At 40.4% G+C, this 19968-nt stretch overlaps 1 protein-coding gene across 1 annotated transcript in view; it reads right to left on the bottom strand.

Annotated features, from left to right (window-relative positions):
• Positions 1 to 19968, bottom strand: part of WWTR1 (WW domain containing transcription regulator 1) — a 67777-nt gene that overhangs the window by 21648 nt on the left and 26161 nt on the right. The window contains exon 2 of the mRNA XM_074912507.1: positions 5207 to 5343. Coding sequence (XP_074768608.1) covers positions 5207 to 5343 — 137 coding nt within the window. The remainder of the gene's footprint in view (positions 1 to 5206; positions 5344 to 19968) is intronic.

Raw genomic sequence — 19968 nt, 5'->3', positions numbered from 1 at the left:
AGCAGAAGCAGGTGCCAGGATTATTCACACTGACCACAACTGAATTGTGTCCACTTCTTTCAGGATATCCAGTAATTAATCATGACCTGGAACAGGAAGCCTTTCCACTGTGCAGGTGGCATGAGGGTACGGGCTGCACTGAGGGAAACACATGTTTCTCTCAATGTTATGTATTTGTAGCCAAATTTCCATCCAACGCAAACCAAGCCTTCAAAATCTAGACCATTTTATGTATGTTAGTTATCACTAAAATACATGCCACCTGTTTTTAAACACTTTGGGAGTTTCTGCATTCTTATCTCCAGAGACTTACTCTGACAAGGTAACCAAAGCTGCATTTTATCATCCTCAAACAAGAGTAGCTACACCTCTTTTATCATGGCAGGATATGGAAACTTTGGTTCATGTGTTTATTGCTCTTAGACAGGATTATTGCATTGTTTTATTGGTTGGATTTCCTGGCTGATTAAAAAAAAAAAAAAATGAAAGCAGAGGCAAAGTGCCGTAACTCCCAGTTGTATCCAGACCCAGTTAAACTGCCGTTCGCAATACAGCTGAAAGCTCAACCTTTTAGATTCACAGATGAAGTTCTGTAACAGACAGTTGTCAGTGTATGAGTCTCTTCACATTAAATTCTCCTGTGTCTTTCACATAATGTCTTTCACCTTAGGGAACCACTGTACTTAATAGTTAAAATTATCCTGTGTGTATCACTTGGATCACTATATCAAGTGGTTCTTCTAAGGTAAGAAACTTTCTCTTCTTCAATAGGGAAAAAAAATAAAAATCAAACAGTTCTTCCTCCGGAGTTTGACACAGTAAGTTAGTATGGTTGAGCTCTCAGGATTTCTGTTACTGTCAGTGCTCTGCCCACTGTGGGGAGAAGGTGACAGTGTCAGCCAGGTCCAAGGGAGCACCTGGACACCAGCCTGGCTGGACTGCGGCCAGTTTAGTGAGACCAAGCACACACTTTAACCACAGTTCCCAGTTAGATAAACTGAAAGGCCCTTCCACACCCAAATAAACTCAAAGACATTTTACAAAGTGGCAGAGTGCCCCAAACTCTCAAACCACCACACTCTGGGCCCTACTTACCACCCATCTCAGTCTTTCACACAGGACATGGAATAACTGGGCCTTGTGGTCTGCAACTGGTGTCTGTCGTAAGGCCTAAATTCTACAACCAACTGTACCACCACAGATGTCACCTTGCCCAGAAGGTCTTCTTTTTGAGTCTGTTCCTTTAGTATGAGGTTTTTAAGGAACTTGTGCATGTAAGTTCAGGCTAATTTGTATAGAAAACAAAATCCTCTGACAGTATTTATTATTTTATGTCAAACTAAGTTGCAAACTGTTAGACTTGAAAAACATTTAAATGATGACCAGATTGTGCTCACCCACTGGATGAAGAGTCCAAACAGAAAAGAAATCTCTTTAAAACAGTTCGAAGGAAGCAGGATGAAAATAGCAATGGTTTTGAGTGTTTCATAATGTAGAACAGAGAAAGACTACAAAATAAGCAGCATTTGATTAAAAAATGTTGCTGAAGAAACTTTTATAAGGATCTAATTTTTCCCCCTAAATCATGCTACACATAGCTAAAACCATCCTCCGCTATCTTTGTACACCAGCGACTGCCACTAGGGCAGAAGAGCTTCCCCAGCTTGGCCTTTGGCACTTCCAGAGAACAATTTAGACACTTAGGTCAGGCAGTAGGGGCACTGCAACTGCTCTCTCCTTCCCTTCACTGACAGGAAGGTGATGGAGCTCAGTGTCATTCAGGCACCTAGGCCAGGTGCCTAAACAAGGGTGTACAAACAGCTCTCCTTCCACGTCTGCTCTTTGATTCTGCCACAATGGAGCTGACAGCAATAGATAATTAACGCTTCACCAACCAGCTGAAGAAAACTGTTTCAGAATGGGCAGAAAACTAATACACGTGCAGGTTCAGCAGCAAAGTAAATGGGATTTAAAAAGTACTTTTTAAAGAAAGAAAGAGTGTTTCTGGTTGTCTTCAGTCAGAGGGTGATCATTCTCCCTGTTGCATTGCAACAACAAAATATATAGTTAAAAGATTTCTGTTAATGTTGTCCTTTCCTTAGTATATCCACCTACAAACTGTCTTATCTAAAACAACAAAGGTGAATTATTTAGAAAAAGCAGACTAACAAGTCTGAATATATGCAAACCTGCAACAATAGGCTTTTGACCTCTGGGACAAATTTCCCTTTTAATTCAGGAAACTTCACTGAATTTGGTGGTGGTGTGTCAATGAGCACAGAAACCTGCCTGGCACATATTAGTTTTCTGTAAGTTTAACAAGACGCATCAAAGGAAGAAATACCTTTAGATGCATCTGTCATATAACACTCGAGACGCAATGCTTTAAATGTTAGTGAGAAAACTAACACTGCTGAAGTTATAAGAAAACCAGTACATGTAGTCCATAAATAGACAACAGTAAGAAAAACACAGATTTTTTAAGGTATATCTACTAATTTCCATCAGCTTTCACCGTATGTTTCTCTCTGTCTCAAGCACAGGCATACTATGATTTGGTATCACTTAGTCACACTCTGTGCTTTTGATAGAATGTTTTTAAGTGTCTTTGTGCACTTCCCAGCAAATATTGCTGAAAGGAGTTTATAAACCAAAGCAACAAGCTGTATGGGACAGACCATATTTTCCATCTCTTCATGAGAAGCACAGCAGGGAAAACACATGTGTTAGTAATTGGAAATGCAGACCAGTATGCAGACCTGGAATCCTTAAATCCTTTTCTTTTAAGTGGCACATCTTCAAAAGAAAAACATCTTTTAATTCCTACAGTACCAAAAAATGCTAAGGCAAAAGACAGATGTATAGACTTCATTTGCTAAAAAGTTACAAAATTACAGCCAGAAGAGTGGCTTAACTTGGTATCCTGTTTCCATTTCTCCTCTGATGTCTGTAAGATGTTGGCACAATCACTTCTGGCTTAGAGGTCTGACTGCCAGGCCAACAAATCGCTCACTTCAGTGTCTGAGAAGACCCAAGAAAGCAGTTTAGCAGTAACACTCCTAGCATCAGGAAAGAGCAGAAAGGCCCTTCCTTTTGGCCAAGGTAATTTCAAAACAGAGACATTCTACTTTAGTACTGGAAACGGCACTCACATGTATTTTAAACTGTCACATCAAGTATTCAGAGGCTACTGTATTCTGTTCAGTCTATCCCAATCTTGTAATTTCTAGATTACAAATCTAGATTATCAGTCTTGCAGTTTCAAGATTAAATCTTTTAAAATATGTTTTTAAATAAAATAGTGTCACACTTGGGGCGTTCAAACAGGTGGGCTGGAAAATCAGGGACTGTGATGCTGAATTTAATAACAGTGCTGAAAGTGCTACTCAGCTGTGCAAACAGATTTGCTCACTCCCAAAGTGTCACAGCATGCCTTTTGAAAGCCACCACAGCGAGGAAAAGTTCACCAAAATGTATTGACAAATTATCTTCTCGATTAAATAAATGTTGACACCGTGGAAATTTTTACATACTATTTCTAGTGGGCTAATGTTTAGGAAACTCACAGATCTGAACCACTATGCCAAGCATTGTACAAATACCTAGCAAAAACTGGAACCTCATCTATAAATGTCAAGGGTACTGAATGACATATAGTCTGGATTTTACATGACAGATTCTGAAGTCTGTGGAAATGTGCCTGTTGGGCACATGAAGTCCCTTCAGGAACAGACTCTTAATTAGGTGTATGCTTGTATTTATAATCCTTCGTATCCTGAGGAAGACCTTCCTCTAAAATTCAGTATACAAGTATTTTAGTCCAAGATTTGGCTTTGGTTCACTTCCACTGACAAAATGAGGGAAAAATCTTGCTGTACACTGTCCTGATTTATGGTACCTCCTTTGTTTTTTAATTAGAGAGAATGTAACAGATGTCACCATAAGCTAAGGAGCTGGTATGAACAAAAAACCCCGCTGTCCTATTCTTACCTCTTGGACAGTGCAGAACTGCTATAAACAGACTGACCTAAGCACAGCTGTGGTCTGAACCAACAAGCACAGAGCAATTGTTAGTGTTAGCATGCAGTGTGACACACTGCAGTACACCCCAACCTTCTGGATTTTACTCAGGTTTCTTCTTCAGATACCCCCTCTCATGATACAATTTGTTACTGTCCGCTAAATGACAACATAACCAACACCTTTCACTGAAGATATTCAAGCAGGACTGTTGCTGAGAGAAAGGTAGAAGAAAGAACTGAAGTTAGTTACTTCAGGAGACAGCCTAGGTGTTTATTATACTGAATAATATGTATTCTATATATTCTATAAACTGAAGACAAAAGCATGTATATTGCATTACTGCTGTTGTTGACCACTGGCACCTAAACAGTTACCGTTTTCTTGGCATGTGAAGAGACTGTCCTGATGAATCACACTGCAAATGAATAATCACGGAATCATGAGACCAAATTACCAAAAATTAACCTGAACAAGAATCTGGTCTGTGTTTTTAAGACTAACTCTTTGACATAGTTTTGTGATCTTTTCAGAGTTTTCATAGCTTTATTTTCACTAAGGCTCATATCTGGGAAAATCAGAAGAACATAAATCGATGCTTAAATTTAAGCTTGAAGTGCTGAACAGGAACAGCAACGAAACCACACCATTTATAGAAAGTTTTTTGGTAGTTCATACTGCAAAACAGACTTTTTAGAAATCTGCAAGTAGCTTCCAGTGCAGAACCTAACTACACAAAGAAACCCACCACCATAAACAAACAAACAAGCAAAACAGCTACAACCTCTGACATGCAGGAAAGACTGCAGATCATCTAACAGCACTTAGCACTGTGAGCTTTGAAAATGATATGGTGGGCTTGTAGAGGCTTTATACCACTTCTGAGTGAAAAAGCACAGGAAGAGCTTATTTTTCTATGTTCAGTACTGCATCAAAAATTCATCACAGAGGCTATAACATAAAATGCATGAGATGTTAGATCTTCATCTCAAAACAGTACGAATTCACTTGCTGACAACTCTACAGAGGGAAAAGTAAAAGGAAGTGGAGAACATACTTCTGAGCCTGAGAACAGGACCAGAACTACCCTTCTTGAAGCAAAAACTACTATGGCAAACAAATTAGTAAAAGGTATCTGTCCTGTCTCTTTTGTATTTTCACCAGAGAGATGACATCCAGCACTCACCAAGATTGGGCTGAGACATTGCCATAGACCTCTGTGGTACTGGTGTGGAAGCAGCTGCAGGATGGTGGCTCATGTGATTCAGCGGTTGGTTCATAGTTTTTCGAGGATCTTGCCATGTTGTAATCTTTTCTATGTGACTGAGAAAGAAAAGACACAAGTTTAACACAAAACACCCAAGTATATTATATACATGGTTAGACATAATGTCATGAAAGCCCTATTACCATTTCTTACCCCATTTTTCTGCCTTTTGCATCTTCACCCTAAATCACTTGAAATTATCTATCATCTTGTAATTTATTTCTTCTTCTGATCTCCTGGCTCTCCCATTCTAATCTTTTAGACACTACCATTGAATAACTACTTTTCCTTGAACAACTGGTGAATTATGATACTGAAAATCTGTAATACACACTCATATTCCAGATATTTAATTGTCCAAAAGTTATCCTACCAGCCTTTTTCTACATACTCAAATATAAGGCCATTCTTCATTCAGCAATATGTGGTCATTTTGCTGAGTTTTGAAAAGATAGGCATTTGTCTTGCTAAATCCACCTGCTTTGTCCTTACCACACCATGAAAACTAGTCTGTCTGTAACGTCTCCAAGAATATCAGGCTGTATTCTCATCACCAAAAGAAGCAGATTAAGTCCTCATGACTCACATGTATCCACCAATCTCTCTGCAAAGGCACTAACAGTTTTTATTGCCATGTAGGTCAACAATGTATATACCACTCTAGTATGTAAACCCTCATGAACAATGGAGCACTGCCTGAATCTGCATGAGATTTTACAGGGAGATTTTATAAAGTGTGATCTCTGTCAAACACTTTTTGCCACAGAATACAGTGGTGAAGGAACTGGTTTTGTTGCAACTGGTTTTCACTGAAATGCATCAGTTTTGAAGGAAATTTACCAGGACAAGTTTTTAAGGATCAGCATGTAGTTCTATCTGAGACCAAAAAGAAGAAGGAACTATCTTAAAGCAACCAACAGTCTGGTATCTACCAGGGACTGCCTGGTTCCATGGCCAGCTTTCGCCCAACTGACTAACCAGGCTACTGATCATGGGCTGGACTTGGATGGGATTTCCTCTACTAGTTTTCTGTTACAAAACTTTAGAGGAGCTAAATCGTCAAGAAGGATAAAAATTTAATGTTCTGTATCTGGAAAATCATTCCAACACCTGTTTCATAAAAGCACAGTCTAACATCACCTTTACTGAACCCCGTCTCAAGCTCCTCACTCCCCTTTCACTCACATCAGCACGGCTGTTACCGCGGGGACCACCCCGTGCCCTCGGACACAGCTCATCACCACCACTATTTACAAGCAAGTTTCCATCTATTGTGATGTTACCACATCCAGACTCTTTACAGTGAGTCTCTGGTATTACAAAAAATAATGTGAATTACAAGCAGGATAAAAAAAAAAAAAAAAAAGTAACCTGATCCATTTTTTTGAAGAACAGAAAAAAAGTGACACAGTCTTTATTTAGTCCATATCCATTTTCTTTTCCTAATATTTTATATTTAATGTACAGTTCCCAAGCTGTAACTGAAGATCACACTTTCACTTCGATGCTTCTCTGAAACTCAGCCTCTTCAGCTGTTGAGTCACTTCCCTTCTTCATAACTTCTAGAATATTTGTTATTCACAATGAAACCACCCACTATTGCTTCTCCCTACCATTAAAACACTTTATTCTCCCCTCATTGTAAACCTCATTGTAAACTCCTATTATACTTTAGCTTTTCTTCTTTTTACTCTTACATTTCAAGTATAAGAATTCCTGTATCCAGTTCAGTTAATGGTCTTTTTCCAAAATTAAGAAGTGGCATTCTGAACAAAAGATGCTGCTACAGCAATAAACTGGGCAATGTCTTCTGTTAAGTCCTACTTGTGTCTAAATTAGATTAAAAGCATTTTTATTTAAAGTTCCATTGTTTTGTTTTTCTGGCACTGTAATTCAAATAAATAATCTACACTTAACTGAAACTATGAGTTTTGGAATACCAAGATATAATAGAAAAGATTTTTCCCCAAATAGTGAGAAACATGTTTTTAAGCATGAGCTTTAGGGATTAAATAACGAAGTTTATATGAAAACACATTTCTCACTTCAAAACTTCTTTAACATATAAACTCTGTAAAATATAAGCAAAAAGGTTAAAATTAAATCAGACTTTTTTTACTGTAATGTTAATCTCTAAAAACTGAAAGCACAAATTCCTGTTAGGAAAACCTGAGGCACAAGTTAAAAGCATTTATGAAGTCAGCTGTATTAAGCAATCTGTAACCTGTTTGAACCTATTCCTCATTCCAGCTACAGATCTGAAACTCCAACTAGAACTGCCAGTTACGTCAGTGCGCAGTAACAGGAAGAGCTCTTCACAAAAAGACACTCTAGAATACCAAAATGGTCAACTTCAAAATGCTGTTTTGTTACCCAAGTTCCTTTCAGCAGTAGTATTCTCACACTTCATGGGTGTTGAAAGACAAACAACATGTTCATTTTTGGATTCAGGTGAGAGCTATGAACACACGAGGCAGCTGGAGGCTCCCCAGAGCTGAAGGGAGCCCAACACCACCCACCATCTCTGCGCCCCGTCACGGTCCTACGGGCAGGTGGAGGCTCCGCACAGCCGTGGGCAACGGGAGCTCCACACACCGCCCCCCCATGACCACGTCTCCCTGTGAACCTGATCTTCATGGGGTTCTGCTGGTGGGGGGCTGGGAGGCACTGGAGGCAGAGGGCTCCTGGCTTCTCTCCTTTGGAGAGAAGGGGGCCGAGGGGTGTTCAAGAGGAAGGGCCTTTATCTCCTGGGAAAGATGGAACTAAGAAATCTGCCCAAGCAACTCAGATAACCAGGAAACTCATAAAACTGAAGTCTGCACACCACTGGAGCACACACTGGTTGTCACAGTGTTTTTTCCTTGTTACCTTCTTTTTTTTCCATTTAACATTTAGTTATAATTAAACATTGAAAGACACTAGCTTTTAACTCAAAATATTTAATACCTGAATATTCTGATGCTGTTATTACCTCACCCAAGATGCAGTATAGAGAAAAGCAAAAATAATCTGCTATTCTTTACAAAATAGGCCAGTAAGTAGTGAAAGTAGACACTGATCAAAATATGGAATTTGTCTTTTAGGTCTTGATCCTGAAACAGTGGATTCACTAGAAGCTTTGCCACAGATGCCAATGAAAAGTGGGTCACACCCTTTCAATTTGCACAGATTCACAGCATTGCAGATATTTAGGAGGGAGCACGGTGGCAGGAATGCTTGGTTGCAGTGGGCAGTCTATTACAGTAACTATGAATTCTTTTGTCTCACGCTTTTAATACAGGGTCATTGGGCTTACTTTATTGAAACTGTAAAAAATTTTAAATCATATAGGGTTTAGTTGCAGAAGTAATAAAAAATATTCTTCAGCAGTACAGTTTATATAGTGCTGACAATAAACATTATCGTCAGCTCAGCAAAATCTTTTCCAAATAATGACTTTGAAAAAAACTTTAAGAATAGCAGTACTATGTACTTTAAAAGCTAGAGAGTCAAGCAACAGTTACTCTTTCAGAAATGCACCCGGCATAATGCTTCCTGTTGAAACACGCTTTCAAATTAGGATGAAATGAGCTGAAAAATCCACATTGTACCATGAGACAATTCTCCATCCCTTTCTTGTTGTTTTAAAATATGCCCACTTAAAATGTCCTGCCTGCAAAGGATTACGAGGAAGAGCTCTGCCGTTTGCTTTCCCTGAAGTATGTGTCTTTTCTTAGTTACTGACACAGTGAGGCAGGCAGCATTTAGCCAGCACAAAACATAAAGAAACACATAATCTAGAATCAGGAAACAAGGAAGTAGTTTCTAAGCTACTACCTTTCTAGGAGGTGTCTGTATTGCCTTGCAGATTTTCTCCTTTTTCATTTGAAACAAGAGTTGCAAATTAAAAATATTCCATCAAGATTTAATAAATTCATAAAGCCTCTTCACACATAAAAGTCCTCATAAGAAAAGAGAAAAACGTTCTGCAAATCACTATGCAAAGCAACCAGTCACAACACTGTAGCTGAAAACTAACACCATTGTTGTTCAAAATCTCTTTTATCCTTTTTGCAGAGAAAACAATCTGTACTTTAATTACACATGTGAGAAGCAGGGCAATGATGACCATTATGTGATGCTCTTTAACTTACAAAAGAACTGAAAAAATGATCAAAAAACTTAAAGATCATAACTCTTAAAGAATCCAGCTGCATTTGAAACAAAACAAAACACAGGAATTTTCTGTGTAAACATAATAACTTCTCAGCAGCCACTGCCAGGATCTACCAGTGGCCTTGCTTATCCTCCTTGGTGCCATCCTGGCAGTGTACAAACATATCTTCTTCATTAAAAAACATGCAGACAGAGTGTCTGAAACAGAACTTCAAATATGGCATTGATATTATGATTCAAGATCAAGTAGTGGCTGGTTGTTACTAGAATATATTACTATGACCACTAAACCGATTTGATCCAGTTATTAAAGAAAGGGCTGTTAAACACTAGACAATGCTTATTCAACAAGATAGTAGAATTGAAAACCCAACAATTCCCTAAAATCAGACTATGATTCTAAAATAAAGGTGTGGTTTCAGGGCAGAGAAGCCTCCCCCCAACCTGATTTCCACTGTTCATGTAAATCTCCCCCCCCTTATTTCTAACATAGATGTCGAAATGGTTATGTTAAGCCTTTGCAGAAACAGGTACTGGTTCATTCCACTTGAAATGTTTTATTTATACTGGGATAGCAGATTTTGGCCCAGTATCTTTTTATTTATATAGGAGAAGAAAAGAAAATGTAGCAGTGAAAGAAATGAGCCGTTTTTCAGATTCTTACAGACTTCTGGGCATCAGAGCTTGCAAAATTCAATTTAGAACAGGCTCTTTTTTCTTAAAGGCTGGTGAGTAAAACATTAAACATTACAGGTGGATTTCAATCACTAAAAGGCAGAATACTGTCCTAAAACTCAGGACCTTCATCATGAAAACGGATTCAAAGCAGTTCCCAGCCACGTGACCTCCTGAGAGGTGTCTCCATGCCCAGGCCACCCAGCTGCATGCAGGGTGTCCGGCAGCCCCACGGCCGTGGCGGGCACCCAGCGCAGCAGTTACCTCTGGGCTGTCCCTGGGACTGGGGGCGTTAGAACAGGACGATACAGGCCAGCGTCAGGGTGAGTCGGACTGAAGCTGGGATCTGACGCCTGGCTGAGGACAACCCCAGTCCACAACGGCTGCTGAGAGCCCCACGTCCCTGGCCACGCGTACTCACCCCTTCTCCTGGGCTGACAGCAGCGATCCCGCAGCCCTGCAGCCTGACAGATCAGGCTGAGCAAACCCTTAGGCCTAATACTAATTTCTTTTCTGCTTTGCTGATTCTGTTTCTGCTGGACTCACACCCAACCAGCTGTATGGCTGCATGAGGGTGGGAGAGGCAATTCAGAGCCTTAGTGGCGAAGAGCAGCATTTCTGATTGTGAAACTACACCCTTTACCACTATTTCAACCCTGAAAAAAAACCAATTTTGCTCATACGTGTGACATTTCATTGCAGTGAAGACCATTTATTCAGCTCTGAAATGTACACACAAAAGAAAAACACTATGGAGAGAGCCCCTAAATATCCTTATCTAGGATTGTATCAATCGATCTGTTCCTTGTTTTATTATTTCCAGAACTACTAATCCCAGGAGGATTTTCTTCTTGGCATACATCACATAGCCTACAATGAGACAGAAAACAAAGCTTCAGACAAAGGCAAGTAACAGGCCACAGATCCTGCCTTCACTGCTGAACTACATGGGTGACGCACTTGTAAGAATTTCACTGTCTTCCTTCTCCCAGCGACTGAGCTTTACACTGGTACTAGACAAAGATTAAGCATTTAATTTTTAGGATTACCCAGACAATTAGGTGTCACTGTGTTAAACCCCTGGTCTACATCCCCTAAGGCACTGACTTGTATGCTAGTTTTACCCACTTCATCGATGGAATGATATTGTTATAAATCACTTCACACACTTTGTTCTGGTGTAGCAGCATCTATACAGAAAGATAACCTGTTACACTAAATCTGTCCAAATTAATACTTAATAAATACCACAAAAACATCTTTTACTCAGTCCTAAGAGCTCTATTCTGTTTCTGTAAATTGTAAGATTCCACTTCCCTTAAGAAAAAAGTATTTTTCTATAATTGCTAGTTTATGCTTTTAGTCTTCGCATAATTTTCTGCAAATTATAACATTTTCATTTTCAAAAGTTTTTCATAAAATAGCTCCAAAGTTATGTAAGTAATATTTTTGTATTTCCCTTGTCATTTTTACTTTCCTTTTTCCCAACACAGAGGGAGAGGAAATTAGGAGATGGAACGATAACACTATTTTTGTTTAAAAATGTATATGAATCAAAAGCACTGATCACATTTAAATACACTTTCTGTAACAAGTATTACTATAATGATTGCTCAACCAACAATGAACCTGAAACTCCATGTCAGAACAATTCTGAAAAAGACTGATTTTATGAGTGATCTAGATCTCTAATTATTTGCTCTTTTATTATTATTATATTCTACTATTATTTACCTCTTTTAATGCATGCCATTTTCTGTTCACCATCTATACACATTATCCAGAGACAGCCTAAGAGTTCAGGAGAGAATTAGCGAAACAGTTCTTTGCTATAAATTTTGAAGATAAGCATCTCCATCACATGTGTATGAATCCGAAGAGAAGGAACCCCAGACTTTAAAGATATCTCACCTAATATTAGCTTGATAATATTGAAGTTTGATAGTAATGAAGCTTTACTATAAAGTAGAGAGAACTGCTATGTAGAAATGTAATGAACTTTTAAAACTGTTTTTATAAGATTCTTATTTGAGAAATATTCAAATACATGACAAAGTAGCCCCAAAATACAGAGAAAAATGAAAGCAAAGCTTGGATCTAAACCACTCAGTATTTTCTTAGGACTTTTGATCCCGTTCCACCTGTTGTACCTTAGGCTTTTGTTAAATGCTTCCTGTTTGGGTGTCTGCTTCCCACTTTGAAATGTCAATGTTCTTCAGAATTTGTGTTACTGCTGTGTACTGCATTTTTCCACTGCTAGGCTCTTAATCCCTGACTTCCACGGCAGCCTTGCCAAGACAGCTCAGTTAGTTTAAATTAGCAAGCAGCAGTATGAAGTATACAAATTCTCTTTCTACTTGTACTAACTCCAACAACAAATGTATCTCAGTGCATTCTATTTTCAGACCGTATTTTTTTTCTAGTATTAGGCAATTCAGATCTACTCATCTAAAAAGGTTTAAGGGGAATTGAGGAGAAAGCACTGATTTGAAATACATGATTCTGGCAGTGCACTCTCACCTGAAATAACACAGACTTGGAGTTTGGCTCACACGTAGTACTTGTACGGGGTCCTTTTTCAGGGCTTTGTCACAGGGACCCAGAGAGCGGATTTTGCGAGTCAGCCACATCAAAGTAAAGCTGCTTCAGGGCAAGTGGGAAGCTGGTGACTCACCCGCAGCACCAGCCCTCCTGTTCTGACTCATTAACTGCTCCAAAGGGCCACAGCTCACACTGCGCTGGAGCACGGCCAGGCCCCCGCTTCCGGCTGCACCGCCATCGCTAAACATTGGGAAATCTGTTTACATCTCCCAAGCAGAGCCAAAGCATTGCCCAACTTTTTCTCCCTGTCCCTCTGTTCCCTGTAAGCAAAAAAGGACAAAAAGGAAGCTTGTCTCAAGTAAGAGTCCACTCACAGCGCTTTGACATTGCATGATGTGGCAGAAACTTTTATACAGATGGAAAGTTTTTTAAATTTAAGAAAATTATCTTGGGGCCACAACATCCCAGTCTATTGTGTGAGCTTGCTCATGGTACTGCAGTGCAATTTCTGGTAAAACTACACCCAGAGCCAAGCCACACGGCATTTCAGTAACCATTATCATGCAGGATCTAGCAGCAAAAAGGGAATAGTGTACAAGCTTTTAGTGCCTTAGAAACTTACTTAAAACATGCTGGTGTAAAACAATCTCTTGACACAGACCAGAGACACTCCCAGTAACTGCAGGAACAGTGTCCCACTCCCACCCTGCCAGTGGCTTTGGCCATGCTCTCCGGGGCTCCCTCTCACCAGGCAAGGCGAGTTTTCTCCCAACCAGCAGCCAGTAATTTTGGCCCTCTCGCTGACCCCGATGAAAACAACCATTAGTACAGCTAGTCAGCTGGGCCAGGACCCCCGAGAGACCAGGACCTGCCCAAGCAGCCCGCCTTCACCATCACCACCAGTCCAGCATGGTCCCAGCAGACAGCTAGCAGAAATAACAAAGAAAACGTTCATTTCCCTCAATGCCTTCATCTGCATCGGGGCCTGACCCAGAAGGGTGCTAGGCATTCAGACCTTCCACACATAAAAGGTTCAGCAGAGTTTAGAGTTATCCCCTGTCCCACAGTTCACTTTGTGAGGCCAAACAACACCCAGTCAGGCCTGCACCTTGCCCGTTCCCACCTTCTGCCACCTCCGCAGTTCGGCTGGTACAACTGGTTTAGGCTGTGGAGAGTGACTCAAATCAGCAAAGGGATCCAGATTGAAAACAGACCTAATCAAAATAATTATGAATATACTGGATCAATTTAGCACAACTTAAGGGTTGGTACAAAAGTTGGAGTGATCTGTCAAGGCAGGAACTCTTCACGCATTCCCTCACGGCCTAGATAAAATGCCGGCCTTCCCAAGAGAAGGCCGTCAGCAGGGCCGGCATGCAGCCTCTCCCCCAGCAGCCACTCTGACATAAGAGCTCCTGCCCCTGCACGTTCATCCCTGAATCCAGATACATGAAATTAAGTAGGTTAAAAAAGAACTCTGAATAAGGAGGTAACTGTAGGCTCAAGCAGTTGCACTGGCTTACCTTTAAACATGCAAAGTCCTCTCACCTATTTTTCAGCAACTGTCGTTTATAATCTAATAAGGTGACTTAGGGCAAGGATGAATGGAACCCGCACTATTACCATTACCGTGTTGTTTCCTTTACAAGACCAGCTGGGGCCTGTCCAGGATGCTGTGCCCCTCAGGTCTTCAGGCACTCACTCCCCGCACAGAAGGAGCTTAGAGGAATGACCTCACAACACAAAGGGCTATTGCTAAATGGAAATGCGTTCCTGTGTGCCCCTGAACACACATAAACCTATTTCTGTGAAAAAAAAGAATCAAGAGTGAACCCCTTCCGATTATTTTCTAAATTACATTTACTTTAAACCTTCGGTCTAATTCAAAGATTCCACAACTATTGGTCTGGGAAAAGATTCATGCAGTACATTCACATCAAGAAAATAAATAGTATAAAGAACAAATCAAGACTTTAACTTGCACACCCAGCCGAGAAATAATGTGTTAGCTCACTCATTGATGCTGGCGGTACCTACTAGCCTATGTTTGTTTGCACCAGAGGATAAACGCTGACTGTTTGCTGCAGACATCAGCCTGGTACATTCCCCTCAGCTGCCTGCGGGCAGACAGTAAAGCACCACTGAGAGAACCAATATTCTTTGTCATTAAACAGAGAATTCAAAAACCATCACTAGAATCTAAAGAAGTGAAACCTACTTAGTACAGTCTTAATTATTTAAAAAAATAGTAATTTTTTTATACCAATTCACACACCCCCAAAAAAAACATGACGTGACTTTCAGAAGTATGATTTTATTCCTCTAAGGTAAACAGAAAGAAATGTGCTCAAGTACTTAGTCCTGTGTGACAATTAGGATGAAAAAGATTACTGTGCATACAAAAATGTTCTTTTTCTCTTATGAAAACCTTTGATCTCATTTCCCTCGCACATTTCAAAATTATTTCCAGGCCTAGTGTCTGTTCCTAGGAAACTTCAGTAGGGGAAGGGTGAGACCCACTCTGTACAGAAAAATAAGAATACTGTTTTGGATAAAAAAATTAACTCACAGATGAGTATTTTTAAATGCTTACCAAGAGCAGTTACAGTTGCCGCTCCAACAGACCACAGCCGCCTTGCCTGGGGGTGGTTAGTCTGATCAGGGGTGCGGTCGGGGATGAAGAGTATCAAGGAAATTCTACAATTAAGCGATATTTTACAGCAGCTTATGGCAGCTGTTGGAAGCTGTGGGAGGACTGGCTGGGGGGTGCCACAACAACTAGAAAAATTCTTCCTCCCCAGACCCGAGGCAGCCTTTCGTCCCCCGTGCCGTCCCTGCCCCACGGCTCGCCAAGGCCTCCAGGCCAACGCCCGCTGCCTCTGCAGACCTCGGGATGCACTCCAGTTATTGCTGCCACCCCTCTATTCCTGAAAGGGGAGGAATTTGCTGTTTGTTAAAAAAGGCAGGCGAGAAACATTTTAGATTGTCTTTAGTAAGAAAACTGTACATATGCTATGTGCTCCCTTGGATATTAAAAGAGAATTTGTGAATGCTTCTGTGTAAGAATCCTCCATTGAGCACTCTTCTTAATTATTAACAAAATACTAGTGGGTTAATTACTTCTCAACTTCAAGTAGCTTTAGTTTCAAAAGATGAACTTTTAGTATGGGATATATTGTGATGTATACATACAAATATTTTATATTTCTTTGCAGACATTCTGTCTTCTCCATGGCCATTATAAGCACAAAACCATGGCAGGATGTGGTTCAGTAACTGCATGAGAACACACTGTTCTGCCTGCAGCAGGCAGCTGGATTCCTCCTCCCTTGCCATGCTTCTTCTCCACTTGTCTTCACCACAGACTGGGAAATTTCAAGAAGCAAGTCCTGTCTCTCCTCACAACATGGAAAGGCTTTACAGAAACTACAGCACCATGCCCTAACATCACGCACCCACCTGTGCATTTGGTAACTACGACTCGTTAAGTAGATTGCAACAGTCCCCACAGCGTGGCAACTACTTTCCACACCTGCGAGACACTGTCACTGCTCCTACAAATGTAAAGCTTGAAGATCATGCAATAATTTCAGTAGGATAACCCAATTTTTATGGCTTGTCACTTGCTTACAGCTCTGTTAAATGCAAACAAGTGGAAATGGGACTGAGTTAAATTATGATCTGAATCACGTCTTGTTAGAAACAATGAGCTTCACTCTGGCATGAGCCCACACAGAATGTTTGGAGAAAAACCTTTACTGGCATAGACAGTTTACATGCCAGACTGTGCAGACAAAGCATCAATTTCATTAGGTTTGCAGTTGTCTTAGTCTTTTCTTTTAGCTTATGTTTACATTACATGCACAAAAAAAGGAATGTGAAAAGTTTAGTACGATGAACCAAAATAACATACTCAGTGTTAGCTTCTTTTAGTCCTCTCATGGTTGTGCGCTGTGATACCACTGTTAATTATATAATCACACACTATTTTTCCAGAGATTTACTTACCAAGTGCATTTGGCTACTCAAAGGCTCAGTTACTGACATGCTGTTAAGTATTTTATCTAGCACACAGCTTCATCCCATATTTACTGCAAAATTCTCAAACTGTTCTAGTGACAGATGTACCAAACTGTCTTTGAAAGATAATGAGTAAATCGTCACAGTGCAACTTCAGAGATTTCCATTCCATTTTGCAAGGCTGTCCCCATCGTACAGACCAGGAGTACCGCATATTTAGACGTATCTGGTAATTTCAGGGAGCACTCTGAAACCATCTAGGCTCTGACCTTACAAAATAGGTATCATTTTTGTGTTCAAAACACAGCATCCAGTGACTTCAGCTGCCTTGAGAGCCTGGCATATTTAGAAATCACAGGGGTGGGGCACGGGGGGGTTAGTGTAAGTCGTGGAGTTCTTTGTCTCAAACAGATACACCCTTTCAGTCAGTTAAATGGAAATAAAAATCCACTTTCATAGCGCGAGCACTAGAACAGATGAATTGTTAAAGGAGTAGAGCCTTTCATTACAGTACCTCGTGAAGACACAGTAATTCACAGAAGTATTTTTATCAAATAATGGGTAAAAATGGCATTCCCCACAGACAACATCTATCACATCCTACTCTTGTAGCTTCATCACCTGTAATAGCCACATTAAAAATGAATGCTATCTGCAGAACAAGTACTTCTGCATTAGCCTGACACTCTGCAACATCATATACAGAACAGTTGATAGGTCTGGCTCTCTTCCGGGTACTCTAAGAAGAATACTATTACCTTCCTTCTCATACACACAAATGCAATACACATTTATTTTTAGATGGGTCCCATCTCCTCTAAGAAGGTATGTGAGAAATAATGAGTTCTTTTAAAAAAACCATAGTGGTGGTACACCCAAGCACCTGCCCAGGTGCTGGACTGCCGGTGTGTGCATGGCTGGCTGCATACAGACACAGCGTGTTGGTCTGGCACTGGCCCGCGCCCGGGGCCACAGAGCGCTGGCAAACCTGACAAAGGGTACGACTGCCCTCCTCTGGGACAGTGCTCTGAAGCTGGAAAATCAGACAGTTGTGGTGCCTTTTCTGCTGTTTAGCACAGGTGACTTGACTAAGGTGTTGGTGCTTCTGGATGTTTCCAGGCCTCTGGGCAGACCATGGGACACTTGGGCTGTTGCAAATGAAACAAAAGCTGGTTTTAAAGACTGTTCTTTTTTTCTGTGGTTCTAAATCACAAACAACACACAAGGCAGTTTAAGGTCACAACTCAATCCTGGCAGACTGTATGAGAGAACCGCAAGCAGGGAGCCTGCACCTGGCTACCAGAATCTCTGGTTTCCTGGCCACAGCACTGCTGAGAGGGGTGGCACACTCTGGCCATCCCCCTGTGTCAGCCCCAACAGCCACGGGACAGCAAGGTGACGTGCATGAACACCCCGCTCACCTTGCTGAACCTACGGAAACAGACCTTGCTCGTTATTATTTCAGCTAGATTAACAGATTAGTTTGGTTGACCCTGCAGCCCCTGGCTGCCACGCACACCAAAACAGAGTGAGAGGTTTGGAAATCCGCGGGCAGGGCCAGGCCCCTCCGTTCGGCAGCACCCCGCAGCCAGAGCAGCTTCAGATGCGAGACGGCTGGGTTAGCTTCAGGCTATGCCACATTCCCTCGTGGTCTAGTGATTTCTGACAGAGGAGGGAAGTACGGGAGAGATTCATGGAAATCAGTGGCATTTTCATTTTATACCAAAACCAGACATCAACAAACGCATGCTTTACTAGATTCTTAGCGTGAAGAACTTTTACAACTCCCCTCTCTTAAATGGAAGACATTTGCCTAGTCTTAGTGCAGCCAGAGCCCTCCCTAGCACTCAGGAATAAGTGAGTGTACCCAGTCCACGTTTACAGCTGCTACAGAGCGCTCCGGGTGGCCCCTATTGATATCCTTGAAACAACTGGTGGTAGGCAGCCAGAACAGCTGTGAAGTATTATTTTCTAGCTTCAGCATTTTAATTATCTGCTGACACTATTTGCTGATTATCTGGAAAGCAAAAAAGTTTGCCTTGTTCAAAGCCAAAATGTTAATAATATTTTGCAAAAATCACATGCATGGTATATACAGATGAAAATACCTATTAGGCAGAGGAGTTTAAAGCTGTGTGCTGTTGATTTCATTTATACTGTTCATTTCCAGAGCTGGAAAGAACAAGATCTTATCATTCATTGTATACTAAAAGCACAGAAATACATAAACCCCAGTATCTCTCAATCACTTTTCCTTTGAAAGTGCAGAAATTAATAACTAACATTCAACAGTTCAACTATTCATTACTGCAGTAGGTTCAAGTGACAGTCTACAGTATTTCAACCTGCAGGTTCAGCTAATAAAATTCATGGCACTTGCTTTTTTGGACACCGATAACGTTTCATGAAAATTTCATGAAGCTTTAACAAAGAGTACACAAGTAATTATTAAACTGATTGAACCACAGACTTTGTTTTCCTGCTGCACGTTCATCATAATTTCTAATCTTGAAGCTGGAACATTACATAAGTATCTGAATATTTATTATCCTATGTTAAGTACTAACTCAAATAAACTTCTTCAGTGAAAAAAGTTGCTCTTTTCCTGAAATAGTTTCAGCATTATTTGCTACTGTGAAGAGAACTTTAAGAATGTCCTACTGAGCTTCCCTGTAACTGACTGATTCCATTGTTGGGATACACTGAGGACTTAAAAAACATTAAACTAGTTATACAAATGGAAACAAAACAACCTTTGAGTTGTTTTAAACTTAATCTTAGAATTTGGATTAAATCCCATTTCCTGAGAGAAAGAAAAAAAGGTACTGAACGAAACTATTCTATAGAACATTCTTATGGCATTTTTTAATGTATACAATATAGAATGGCATTAATGCATTTGTTTACTTGATGAGTGCCTGTAGCGCTCATATTTAAAGAGACATATTAATGATTCTGTTAAAACCATGTTTATTTTCTTTTTGGGAGAAATGTAATTATCTGAAGACAAAATGAAGACAAATCTCCTTTGTGAGAGATACATGACATTTTTAGACTAATGAAGTTACAGAAATTGTTAAATAGGTTACAGGATGAAAAACAATTGACTGTCCTCCACTTGAGCCAGAGGGCTACAATCAGGTTTTGTTGTGAATGCCTCTATTTACCAGTACAAAAGCCGTGTCAAAAGTGACCATATTTATGAACAATGAGGGTTTACATACATGAAATATAAAATGGTGCTGCTTTGTAAGGAGGAAGGGAGGAGCAACCCTATCTAATAAATATTC

This window comes from Athene noctua, chromosome 8 (genome assembly GCF_965140245.1).
Source record: "Athene noctua chromosome 8, bAthNoc1.hap1.1, whole genome shotgun sequence".
Lineage (NCBI taxonomy): Eukaryota > Metazoa > Chordata > Aves > Strigiformes > Strigidae > Athene > Athene noctua.
The sequence above is the reverse complement of the archived record's forward strand: the minus strand, read 5'-3'. Positions and strand labels throughout refer to the sequence as shown.